Raw genomic sequence first — 13210 nt, 5'->3', positions numbered from 1 at the left:
CTACACCACCCGGCACTACCACTACACCACCCGGCACTACCACTACACCACCCAGCACTACCACTACACCACCCGGCACTACCACTACACCACCCAGCACTACCACTACACCACCCGGCACTACCACTACACCACCCAGCACTACCACTACACCACCCTGCACTACCACTACACCACCCAGCACTACCACTACACTACCCAGCACTACCACTACACTACCCAGCACCACCACTACAACACCCAGCACTACCACTACACCACCCGGCACTACCACTACATCACCCGGCACTACCACTACACCACCCGGCACTACCACTACACCACCTGGCACTACCACTACACCACCCAGCACCACCACTACACCACCCAGCACTACCACTACAACACCCAGCACTACCACTACAACACCCAGCACTACCACTACACCACCCAGCACCACCACTACAACACCCAGCACTACCACTACACCACTCAGCACTACCACTACACCACCCAGCACCACCGCTACACCACCCAGCACTACCACTACACCACCCAGCACTACCACTACACCACACAGCACTACCACTACACCACCCTGCACTACCACTACACCACCCAGCACTACCACTACACCACCCAGCACTACCACTACACCACCCAGCACTACCACTACACCACCCAGCACTACCACTACAACACCCAGCACTACCACTACACCACCCAGCACTACCACTACACCACCTAGCACTACCACTACAACACCCAGCACTACCACTACACCACCCAGCACTACCACTACACCACCCAGCACTACCACTACACCACCCAGCACTACCACTACACCACCCAGCACTACCACTACACTACCCAGCACTACCACTACACCACCCAGCACTACCACTACACCACCCAGCACTACCACTACAACACCCAGCACTACCACTACACCACCCTGCACTACCACTACACCACCCAGCACTACCACTACACTACCCAGCACTACCACTACACCACCCAGCACTACCACTACACCACCCAGCACTACCACTACACCACCCAGCACTACCACTACACCACCCAGCACCACCACTACACCACCCAGCACTACCACTACACCACCCAGCACTACCACTACACCACCCAGCACCACCACTACACCACCCAGCACTACCACTACTCCACCCAGCACTACCACTACACCACCCAGCACCACCACTACACCACCCAGCACTACCACTACACCACCCAGCACCACCACTACACCACCCAGCACTACCACTACTCCACCCAGCACTACCACTACACCACTCAGCACCACCACTACACCACCCAGCACTACCACTACACCACCCAGCACCACCACTACTCCACCCGGCACTGCTTACAGATCACCCAGAACCAGCCATAAACCGCGCGTGTCATTTCTTATTGATTCACCGACCAATCGATTTTAACTAAATTGAGTGCAAAAGAGCACAGAGTAATAACTATACAAACACACTTAAATACGTACTCGTCTTTACTGACAGTACATACTGTGCATGTAATATATACCAGGGCTGGAATACTTCAATCTAATGGCTGAAGGGGTCACGTTTACTCATTACATACATTTACAATTAGAAAAAACGTACGCAGCGATGTTATGCTCGTATCATGAGCTTAAGATTGATTACATTTTGACGAATCGATATTATATTGACCCACCACTATTGTTTGTATTATTCCGTCTCATGAGAATAGCCGCTTTATCGCGTTACGTAACTTGAAATTACTGAGTGTTTATTTATTTGTTTTTGCCCATCCATTCATTAATTAGCAACGTCCATCTGTGGGGGTGTTTGAACGTTGTATAAACGAAGGCAGCCAGTCCTGCAGTGTCAGTGCATTTGACATTTAGATAGCAAATGTCATGCAGGAGCAATTCCTGGGTCGCACTGACCACGGTGCTATTCATGAGAGTCTGGTTATATTGTGGACAATCTCAGGATAGTTCATACGGCGGCTGACTTTATACTCTGCATCGGTAAAAAAACGCACATTTAACGTCACAAGATGGTAATGGAATGCGTGCAAAACTTGCGTTTACGGAAAGGGAAGTAACAATCTGAGTTCATCTTATTTTGAAGCTGCCGGTCTCTGCGCTTGTGGACAGGGTTAGGGACTTGCCGACGTAGTGCAGGGGATGGCCGAACGGCGACTTGTGAGCCGCACGCAGCTCCTGGGGAAGTTCACGTGAGCGCGCCGCACGCACCTGAGGAAAGAGAAGGGCAATAAACGAGAGTGAAGATGGAGGAGAAGTGAGAAAATAACCACAAAAACAACCTTGAAATTTGCGCTCTCTGTTTGCACTTTCGTTAATATTTTCATATCGTGGCAGTATGGGATATCGTCAGGATGCGTCGTTTTTTCTTCTTTTCAACAATAACGTAATTTGGAACAGGAAAAATCACCGGAAGTCCGAGCTCCCCAAGGCCACTCGCCGCTGTCGGCGAAGCCAGACACGAGCGCTTGGCCCCGCCGGGGGGTTCTCGCAGATTTCTAAATAAATAAGACTCGCTGTCGACCAGTTGAGAACGACGCGGCCGCGTGAACGGCTCTCGCATCCCAAGGCAGTCCATCAGGGACACAGAGCCTGTGCTTGTGTAGTACCTCGTTGGGGAGCACAATATTCGAAGCACTGCAAGATGAGTGTAGACCACTCGCTCCCGTGTTTACTTACTGTTTGTCCAGGATCGGGTGGAGCTGTGGAACAGCACTGGACTGAATCCTACTCGAAGGTCGACTTGCCCATCATCCTTCTGGAGTAGATAAGATGAATGTCACTTTGTGGGAATTCAGCAGTGAGATGTGTGCTTTGCGGAGACTGGGCCCTTCGCCGTAGCAATATGGAATCTCCACCACTGGCTAACAGCTCTCCCACTATCATTTTAGCATGAGCGAACTTTAGACTTTTTTGTTTCGAGTATTTACTCATTGCCATATGGAAATCGTGAACAAATAAAAAAAAATGCTTGTCATTGTTCCAACAGAAAGCTCTAAATATCAACCTGTTTGCTCATTGCAATCAGAATGTCAATTGGAAGGTCATAGGAGGATTCAATTCACTGGTTTATCTTGGACTTTTGGAGAATACGTCACGATACAAGTGATGAATAGATTTTACCAGCTTCAAAACCTAAAAACTGCGCACTATGAGCATCAAATTTTTATTAACATCCAGAAATATATTTTTTGTTCATCAACTGCCAGTGAATGTGATCGTGTTTGTGGATGAACGAAGCCGCTTAGTTTGTTTTGAGATTCCCCGTGAACACGACCAGAGATGGAGTTGTCCTGACACTCGAGACCACCCAGTGGCGGGTGGAAGAAGCTAAACAGGTGTTGCCAGTCATTGAGGTTGTGTGGGAGCGGCGTTACTAATACTCGCAAAGTCGCGAGTATTATTATTTACGACAGCGATTTGAATTGATCGGCGGTGGCAGTGGCGAGGGGGCAGGGGTAGGTCTTGGCAGTGGCATCGTGTCGCCATGGGCCTCATCTCTTTATCCTACCTGATATAGATTTATGCAGCGCCTTAATCCAAGGCGCTGTACAATAATTACAAAATTGTACATAAGATGATTCTGGTGAAAATAAAAATAAAGTGCGGTGGTGTAGTTATGGTGACATTTCGGAGGGGGACAGGTGGGAGTGATCAAGGAGGGGTTGTTGGTAGGCCTGGTCATAGCCGTGGGCGTGGGGAGCAGCGGTGGCAGGATGATGGTCTAGGGAGGAGACGGGGGTTGTTTCAAGGGAGAAATGTGAAGGGAAAAGGACTGAATGTGTAACTGGGCGCAGGGCGAGGGAGGCACAGAGAGAGGCGGTAGAGACCTGGGAGTGTAGAGGATTGCATGCACAGTCTGTTGAGTGTTAGTGTCTACTTATAAATCATCGTCGTCGTTGTCAATATCAGCAACGTGAAGGCGACGAAGGCCCTTTTCGTCAACCAGTGGTCCTCGTTCCACCGCTGCCGTAGAATGCCTCCTGCAGAGTTAGGCCCGCGTTACGACAGATCTGACGAAGGCGCACTGTGCCGTGACGGGCACCCTCGTCTGGATGAGGAGTCAGCACCCTGCACGCGGCTCTTTAAGGGACAGCTTCGTGACGTACTCATTAAGGACCACCGTCTCGCATCCACGTGCATTGCGGTTCTTGAAAGATCGAGTTTCTTTACTGAATTCGAAAAAATGCCTCTTCTTGGTTTTTTGGTTGCCCACCACTGCTCTCGAAGGATAGACGTAGGCCACACCATGTACAGGAGCGTCCTCCTCCATTCTCGCAACGTGGAATACGTCCTGAGCAGACACTGACATAACCTGCATGCGAACGGGGTCGTCTCAATTTTATTGCGGCACAAAGATGAATTTGAATTTACACACACACACAACACTCGCACGCATAATACATCGCCCATAAATATGTACACGCGCACACGTGCTCTTCCACTAATACAGACACACGCATTTACACCAGTTACAAACACCCCCCACCCTCCATAAGCACACACACAGTCACATAACGTACATACACAATCACACACAAGCACACGATCTCAAACATAATAACAAAAAGTCATTCTAAAAATACATTAAAGAAAAAACATTGCCCTGAAGGGAAAATATGAAGGCAATCTTTCAGCCAGTGGGGCTTCAAGACCTTGACTTCTCATCGATATCATGCTCAGGTCATTCCACCGCTAGGCTGTGGTGATTCCGCTCATGGAGGACCCACGTGTCTCTACACATTGTTTTTTAATATCCCGTTGTTTTTTTAACTGTGTTTAATCTTCCATCACAATGCATACAGCTGGGTGGCCGTTTGGTTAAGCGTTGCATGATTGTGAGAGTTGCGAGTTTTATAAAGCTCCTTATTGGGACTCGGCTCGGCCTATCAGCCCCGATAAAATTGAATCGCACTTAGTGGGGAGCCACTAACGGTCATTCTATGGAAATGTTCGCTCGACGTATTTCCCGTTGGCAAGTGTTCACGCATTGTGCGTATGTGAGCGAAGGTGCCGTGGTAAATGGCACATTGTTATATCATCTGTGACATTCGGCAGATGAGGGTGCATTGATTTGTCATGTATCCCACATGTCCAGCCCACACATGCCAAAAACAGCTCCCGTTTGGCCAGATATATGAAGCTAAATGGGCACATCACAAGCTAGAGAAGGCCAATGTGGTAAATGACCGCTGTTGTTATGGTGTATGAATGTGCATGTATGTGTGATATGCGTGTGCTTGTGTGTGTGTCTGTATCAAAGATACAGATACAGTATCAAAGATACAGATACAGTGGGGAGCGGTAGTGTAGTGGTTGGCGCTGCGCTACGAACCTGGTGACCCGAGTTCGATTCCCGCTCATGGCCAACACCATTGGCGATTATCTGAACCGGTCCTGGGCCTCCCGTAGGTCAACTCAGCCTCAAATGAGTACCTGGTGCAGTGTGTAAACATCGCCACTAGGGAGACAAAGGCGGCCGGGCGTGGCGCTGGCAACCCCCCACCCCCTCGTGTGCCGTGCCGGCCTTCACAGGTGCATGCTGACAGCACTTGCCCCAACAGTTTTTTAAGGCTACACGGGACATCTTTGTCGTTTGTGTCTTTGCGTGGCATCCGCAGGCAGAAACGACGGCTCGGTGCACGGCCGCCCCTACTTCCACTGCAACCCGGGCTACGGCCTCTTCGTCAGGGCCGAGCGCGTGTCCCACGCGCCACCGCGAGCCCAGCCCACCCGGCACCGCGCGCCCACGGCGGCCCGCGCTCGCGCGACGGACGCCTCGGCCCTCTCCTCATCGCAGCCCAACCTGGCGCGCCTGTCCGGCTCCCGCAGCGACCTTTCGGGGTCGCGACCCGACCCGGCCTCCGAGCCGTCGCTGGGGAGACGCGCCGGCGGCGGCGCGGGGAAGACGGGCGGGCAGCTCCGGGTGGCGGCGAGGACCAGCGAGGGGCGCAACTCCTGGGCTCCGTGAGGAGGGAGGGAGGGGAGGGGAGGGTTCTCGTGGCCGGCCCTGGTCGGCTTCGGCCTCCGTTCGGGAAGCTCAAGCCTGAAGAGAGGCCGCCCCCGTGACCTGCAGTTTTCACGATGCTTCATTCGCCGAGAAAATCCTCAGGACTATTTTTAAGGAGAAGTCTCTGCTTGGGATGGTTGGTAACCTTTCTGGTTGAGTTTTTGTTTGCATGCGAGAGGAAATCGGTGTGCGTGGAAAGCCAGGGCACGCGATGGATAACGCGCAAATTCCACAAGCACGGTCGGAAACGTATCTGTTATACTGCAGTCCGCAGGCATATTTTATTCCAGGTGGCGAATGTCTCACGTGATGATTCCATCCATCTCTGTATGATCCACCAACCCCATCGCCGTGTTGCTGAATTACGGGCATATACCACCATGGCCGGTAAAGATTGGTCACCTCCCAGTGTCCTTTATTTTGCTGGGTGAGTGCCAATTAGAATGCAGTTTTCCGAGTACACCGAGGCTAAGTAGGGTACAGATTTTATACAGCTCTATTGCAGGCGAGGCTCGAATTTGAAATGCGAGCAACAATGATAGGACACAATTAGCTGCTCTTGGGAATGCTGCAACAGACTTCTCTTCAACATCCATTTTTATTTCAAAATACTGCGCTTTGGTAACTCGGTGCCAGGATTACTGTGCGGCTGTATCAGGTATCGAACTGGTGCTTACTGACTCAATGGCGAGAATAATCACTGCCGGGATCCCCAGCTCTATGAACGGTCTGCTCTGCTGTTAAAGATTCACATGGAGACAGGTACTAGCATCCTCGCTGGCTTTGATATCTGCCCACCTCGTGATAAGCGAGGGCTGATGTCCCATGACAGATGCCCTTCATCTTGTATAACCTTCCGCGGCTCTCACGGAGTGTCGAGTCCGACTGCTCAACATTATCCCACCAACCAATCCGTTTCCTTCCTCTTCCCTTCCGCTATCCCTTGCAGACCGATCATCGTCACTGCTGCAGCTGACCTTTTTGGGACATGTCCTTCATTCGCTGTCCTTTCCCCGCACCTCCGATTAGCACGGCTTGCTACGTACGGTGTGAATGAAGTTCAGTATACGTACATTAATTCATTCATTTGCCCCCCCCCCCCCCCCCACTTTTCATCATAATTCCCAGTCATTCCCCCATGTCGCCGTTCTCTCTTGGCGCATTCTTATTCCGTCACGCCAACTCGCTCATTACATTGTGCAGTGTGTAACGAGCACAACGAGTGCATCTCTGATTAGCACGCTTGGCTACATATGGTGCAAAAGAAGTTCAACTTACATACATTCGTTAAAACCAAACGCATTCAGTCTATTTATCTCGTCCTTCCACGGTGTTCATGGGTGCTTATCTCACAACTTTGAAAACCTAAAGCGTTTCATTTCCTCATCCAAATTTTTTTCTCGTTTTGTGTCCGATCTGTAACTACCCCTCGGCCATTTTCAAAACCAGTCCTGGATATGCGATTCTTTTTTTTAACCGGTCTTGTTCCTATTTTCTGGTCGTATTCCAATGTTGGCACTTGCTCCAGCTGTTCCCCTGACATGTGCATCTTGGCAGGAGATACTTTTTGTCTAAACACATCGTCATTGTCTCCTTAACGTAGATTTTCATACCATACTTTCTGCCGACATGATGCATATGCCGGAATGATGGTTATGTCCTGGGGTCTTGCACTTTTCTTGATGAGGATCTGTTTGACTGATGTGTCAGCCAACGCTTAATGGATGCTGCACACTGATTCCTATCCATCCTTTTACGTCCCTCACCGATTGCATGGAAACATTAAAAACCCTTGGACGTGAACCCCACTGCTCGCTTTTCACAGATGCACTTTTTTCCCCCAGACATTTAATCTCATTTTTTTCATTTTCCCTGCGATATTTCACAGCTTTGCTGGGACATTTGCTTCTCAGATTCCATGTTGCTATCTCCAGCATTCCTTTTGGAAGCAATGTATCGTCTTGTTCCCTTCTTCCTCTCATCAGGAATCGCAGCCCTCCCCTGTAGGGAGGTTTGTTGCAAAACAGTAATTGGTCACCATCCATTTTCCAGAAGTTGTGTTCAGATTTCTACTGATTCTTCTCTACCGCTCCCATCCCTCCTCAAACCCCCACACACACACACGTCTCACACAAACCTAAGCCATTGATTGGCTGTCTACGGTTGTAGTTCTTCTGCCTTCACCAACTTCCCCCCTGGAGGGTCTCTTGTGCCCCCCCCCCCTGCACTGGTTTTTGCCGTTGTTGGTTTCGCTGTTGGTGTCACCGTCTTCATCCGTGTGCCTGGGGCCTTGCCGAGCGCCATCTGGGTCCACGCACACCCTGTGTCGGAGTAATTTAGCTGCCCCGCTCTCGCCACATTTAATTTTTCCCGTGGCGAAATCGCTACTGATAGCTGCTGCGGACAGGTGTAAGGTAATGCATGTAAAAAAAACAAGTTGTCTTAGGCCTCTTTGTATATCCACTGGCTAAGTGATGGCAGAAACACTACGGCTACAGCTGCTGGAGTGTAAAGCTTTATGGAATTTTGCTCGCCCGGTGTTGATATAAGGGATTTTACCATTAACAATGCGCAGTGTTACTTGAAAGTTAATAAAGCTTAGATTTGTGCATTCGGTCAATCTATTTATAATAAAGTGAGTGTTCACGTAGGATAGAAAGGGTCTGATTCACATTTTGGTGGAATTTTCCGTTTTCTCCCCAAATTATCAATATGAATGCCCCTTTCACAAAGGAGGCTCCGATTGAGGTAGGGTAAGATAAGAAACAAATACAAACCAGCTCACAAAGACCAGCAAACAGTGAAACGTGGAGAATTACAACAAACATTCAACTACTGTAACGAATATATATTTTGACTGAATATTTGTAGGTAATTGTGATCAAGTAGTTGCTTTAGCTGGTATATCACGGTCCACTTTTTAAGCTGTTTAATGCATTTTATTGGCATTTGTAAATCCATCACAAGACGACGTTTCCATATTGTATGGGTCGGGCATCGTGACTCGTGGCTTGAGACATCAATTAAACTTTAAATCTTATCCTCGCATAGAAATCTGACTCGACGCTTTGATTGACTTTACTCGGTAAGAAAAGCTTCAAATAGCATAACAATTAAAATAAACTGCTTATACATAGTCTCTGGAAACTATTGCAATATCAAACCATGGACCATTTCCAATATGAAATGCGATAAGTTAACACATGCAGTACACTTGAGACTGATACTACTTGCATAGCATGTAAGCTAGAATTGCCAATGCCCATTTTACCAATCTGGTTAATAATAGCGCCTCTAGTGGCGTGAAACCATTCCAATCCAAAATAGAATCGATTAACATTTGTACACTTACGATTCCGTCGGTGCATTTTGAGCATTCACGAACAGCCCGTTGTCAATCCACTGCTGGATGAGCATCGTGTCACACCGTGCGGATTGTGGAGGTTATTTTACCATACTTCACAGTCGGTGCGGGTTGGTAAAGGATTGTGCGTACAAGTTTATATTAACCGATGTGTCGTTACTCCCAATGAAATGACCTTCAAGTACCATGCATTAACTAACTACATTCTGTACAGTTGGGGCTTAACAGTTCTGCATATTAGGTTCCTGTGGGTTTTAGTTGGGATATAGGAGAGTCAGGCCACAGGGTAACAATATCACGTGGTACTTGGGTGCAGGGAGCATGCAGGACACATTTGTACTCCAAAGGTCGCATAAGACAATGCAACGCATTTAATATCAAATCAGTTTTACTTGTGTTCACCAATTGTTCATGTGTATAGAAAGCCATGAATTGCGAGTTTCTCGAATACATGTTTAGTAAAAGGTTCCTCTACAGTGGCACTGCCTAAAGCCCAAACAGAAGCCTCTCTGCTCGTATAGCGTTTCACTATAAGAGTCTACTTGGTTTTTAAATGTTCATGGTAACTGCACCCGAATCGGTACCACACCTATGCAATGTATTTGCCTCTTGGTAGAATTTAACGAAAGAGCGTGTTGATATGTAACATTCTTGTCAGGTGAGTTCTATTCAATAGACTCATAATGTGAGTCTATTGAATATTGTTCAAGACATTATTTGTCGTTGTGAATTCATTCTTCACCCCACTTTTGTCCACTGTTCCCTTGACTGAACCGTATATCTAACCCTGACTTCACATCCTCTTAACCTAAACCAACCCAGAAGTTCAGCCATAACCCTCGTAGCCTGGTCACGGAAACCTCGACAACCTTGAACGCGTATAAACAAGTAGACAAGGGGGCATGGTCATTCATCAGATAATAAATAACATTTCAGCTGTCGGTCAATTATATCCCCCCCTCCCCCCAATATGTTTTCCCAATGGCATGTTTGTCAACAATGGCATGTTTGTCAACAAGGTAGCCGTCTCGGTCCGCTCAGCAAAGGCGTGGCCCGTTAGGCCAATGCCTCTGGCTAGTTTGATGTGTTGAACACTAGCAACGTGGCGTGATAAGAAATGTTGGTTGCTGCGGTGATTATCAAATATTTAAAGATTTGGTGGTTTTTTTACGCCATTTGTACCGTCCTTTTGTCGAATTAATCACCAAATGTTGATTGCACAATTTCGTTGAGGAGCGTCGCTTTTCACCGACGGCACGTTTATGACATGCACTACAACGCTGCAAAGTAATGAGGAAATGATAGCGCGTGACCTTGGCTCGTGCGAATGTTGAGGCGGATAGCCCCCAAGACAGGCAATAATAGGCAGCTAGTCTCTGGCCTTTGTCTTCTGATAGCCTGCACGATGTAATCTGCACGGTGATTGTGTATGACCCGCAGCAGAATACGAACCTTGCCACCACATTTTGCTGAGAGTTAACATTTTCCGGAAATGCAATTTTGAAGAGAAAATACGTATAAAAACAGCGCCTTATTATCACACCACCAATTAAATTACGACTCCATCGCTCATTACTAATGTTAAGATAAACTTGAATCTTCGTGTTAAAATGTTCTTAATGTTGGCTCGGGTATGCGTGTATTGTGCTCCTGTTTGAGATGTCCTGTGTAATAAACGAGATTTAACACGCAGAACATTACACGCGCGTTCACGTAAAAGTTGCCCGAGTGCTCAGTCGATCAAATGTGTGCGTGTGTGGCGGTATCTATGGCCTGCAGCGTTATTCCGAAAAGAACTGCTTGTAATTTCTAAAAACTCAGCAATAAAGAACAGCAAGGTGCGTTTACCTGCAGTGCATCTTGGACGGTTTTTGTTATTTCGTGACAAACGGTGACGTATCCAATAAAGGTCTTATCACTGACCCCATCCATTGTTCTTCTTTTGTACGGCCGATGTAGACAGAGCAACAACTGCAATTTCACAATTCAGGTGCTCAAGCCCAGATAACCGGCGTTAGGAGCCAGCGGAGTGTATCATCATCATCGCTGTGATGTCTCCTTCCTATTTGTGGATCCCGGGACATTGCGTCCGTTATACCTCGTACGGTCTGTTCTGGATGACCACAGTCGCATACTGCAGTGGTTTTTTATTTGCCATTTGCGCATCTGCCATGGTTTGTGCAGTGGATGCGATTTAGGGTTGGCCACGAGCTTCGTGGAATATCAAACCCCAGGGATCTTCTGCGTTGGGTACCCCCACGACAATTGAACCCCCCGAATTAGACTTGGCTCGAAAACAATGGCGCGCGCCGAACCAAATCTATAGCCCACAGTAGGTTTAGTGATGCACCTCGTGCCGAAGACCATTCCTCGAGTTTTCTCTCTGGCTTCTTCATTTTCTGAGTAGCCCCATTTTGTGTGGTGGCTGTTGAAGTCACCCTTCATGTAACAGTTGCTTGTGGTAGTCGTCTTGAAGGCACATTCCTTCAGGCCTTGAAGCCATGTTTAGCGTGGTCGATGGCAGCAACAATAATATAACCATTTATTTTATATCTTGCCAGCCATGTGCTCTCCTCAACGTACACCCCCTGTAAGGCGATGATGTCAATGCACCCCCCCCCCCCCCCCCGAGGTTTCTGGCCAGAAAGTCACATTTAGGTCTTGAGAATGTACTACTATCGTTACCCAATAATGTCAGTGTGTAACGCGCGTGACGTCACTCCACGTCAACCAGCCCCCCATTAATAATCATGAACAGTATTCTTTGGGGCTTTCGGTAAAGTCACGTAGATAGGTTCAAAGAAAATAACAAAAAACTACGACGTTTCGATCGCAACACAAGTGGTCGTCATCAGGAAAAGGTTGAACCTTTCTCCGTGACTTTACCGAAAGACCCAAAGAATATTAATTCCTGCAGTCACGAAACCTTTAAGTCAAGATTGAATCATGAACAGGTTACGTCCTTCAAATGGACCTGCCCCTCATTAATAATCATGAGCGAATGAAAATCCCCTCAATGATCATGAGCAGGTGACGTCACTCCACATCGAACAGCCCCCATCATTAATAATCATGAACAGGGGACGTCCTCCAAATGCACACCCGCCCCCATTCATAATAATTAGCGGCTGACGTCACTCCACATGAGGGGTCTAGGCGCCTCCTCTCTCCTCCTGGGCCTCAACTTACAACCCTCACTACAAAGGCAGAACCCTCGCGTCACGCGATCTCCATCACGCTGTTGAGACATCGAAGTAAAAAGGACGTCATGATGCACAAGGGATTATAACCTTTAAATGAAATAGGTCTGTCACCGCGCCCTTACAAATTGCACACGCATTGATGCAATGAATATCACGTCACGGTCTGCTTATCGCTTGCAAATTTCAGATTTACTGCAATACACCCGTCCTTGGACGGGCAAAAGGCGAGTATGTTATAAAGAGGCCCGAAATTAAAAATTAAAGAAATATGAAAACACATTTTTTTACTTGCAAAGTCAAGTAATTGTATTTTTTCATTTGCTATGTATCCAGATAATACGACAAATCGCTAACCTTAAACACCCAGCCGTTCATACAAGTTGAAGGTAGTATAATACTATCGTAATAGAGCAAGTGCAAAATCACTGAACCAGAATTGATAGCTTGAAGGCATTTAGCATGAGGCCCTTGAAAGTGCGGGGCCCGTAGCTACCACACGTGTAGCTGTAGTGACATAGGTCGTCACTACTGTGTCGGCCCGTACGAGGGCTGGGGGCCCCAAGGGGGTGCCTGGGGGGTCACGTGGTGGAGGGACCCAGACCTTCCCG

At 48.0% G+C, this 13210-nt stretch overlaps 1 protein-coding gene across 1 annotated transcript in view; it reads left to right on the top strand.

Annotated features, from left to right (window-relative positions):
- LOC144724928 (kinesin-like protein KIF13A) overlaps positions 1-11321 on the top strand; it is a 130977-nt gene extending 119656 nt beyond the window's left edge. The window contains exon 39 of the mRNA XM_078604246.1: positions 5647-11321. Coding sequence (XP_078460372.1) covers positions 5647-5996 — 350 coding nt within the window. The 3' untranslated portion in view covers positions 5997-11321. The remainder of the gene's footprint in view (positions 1-5646) is intronic.
- The last annotated feature ends 1889 nt before the right edge of the window (positions 11322-13210 follow it).

Source organism: Lampetra planeri, chromosome 22 (assembly GCF_965212315.1).
Source record: "Lampetra planeri chromosome 22, kcLamPlan1.2.h2, whole genome shotgun sequence".
NCBI lineage: Eukaryota > Metazoa > Chordata > Hyperoartia > Petromyzontiformes > Petromyzontidae > Lampetra > Lampetra planeri.
This window is presented reverse-complemented; position numbering and strand designations above follow the sequence as displayed.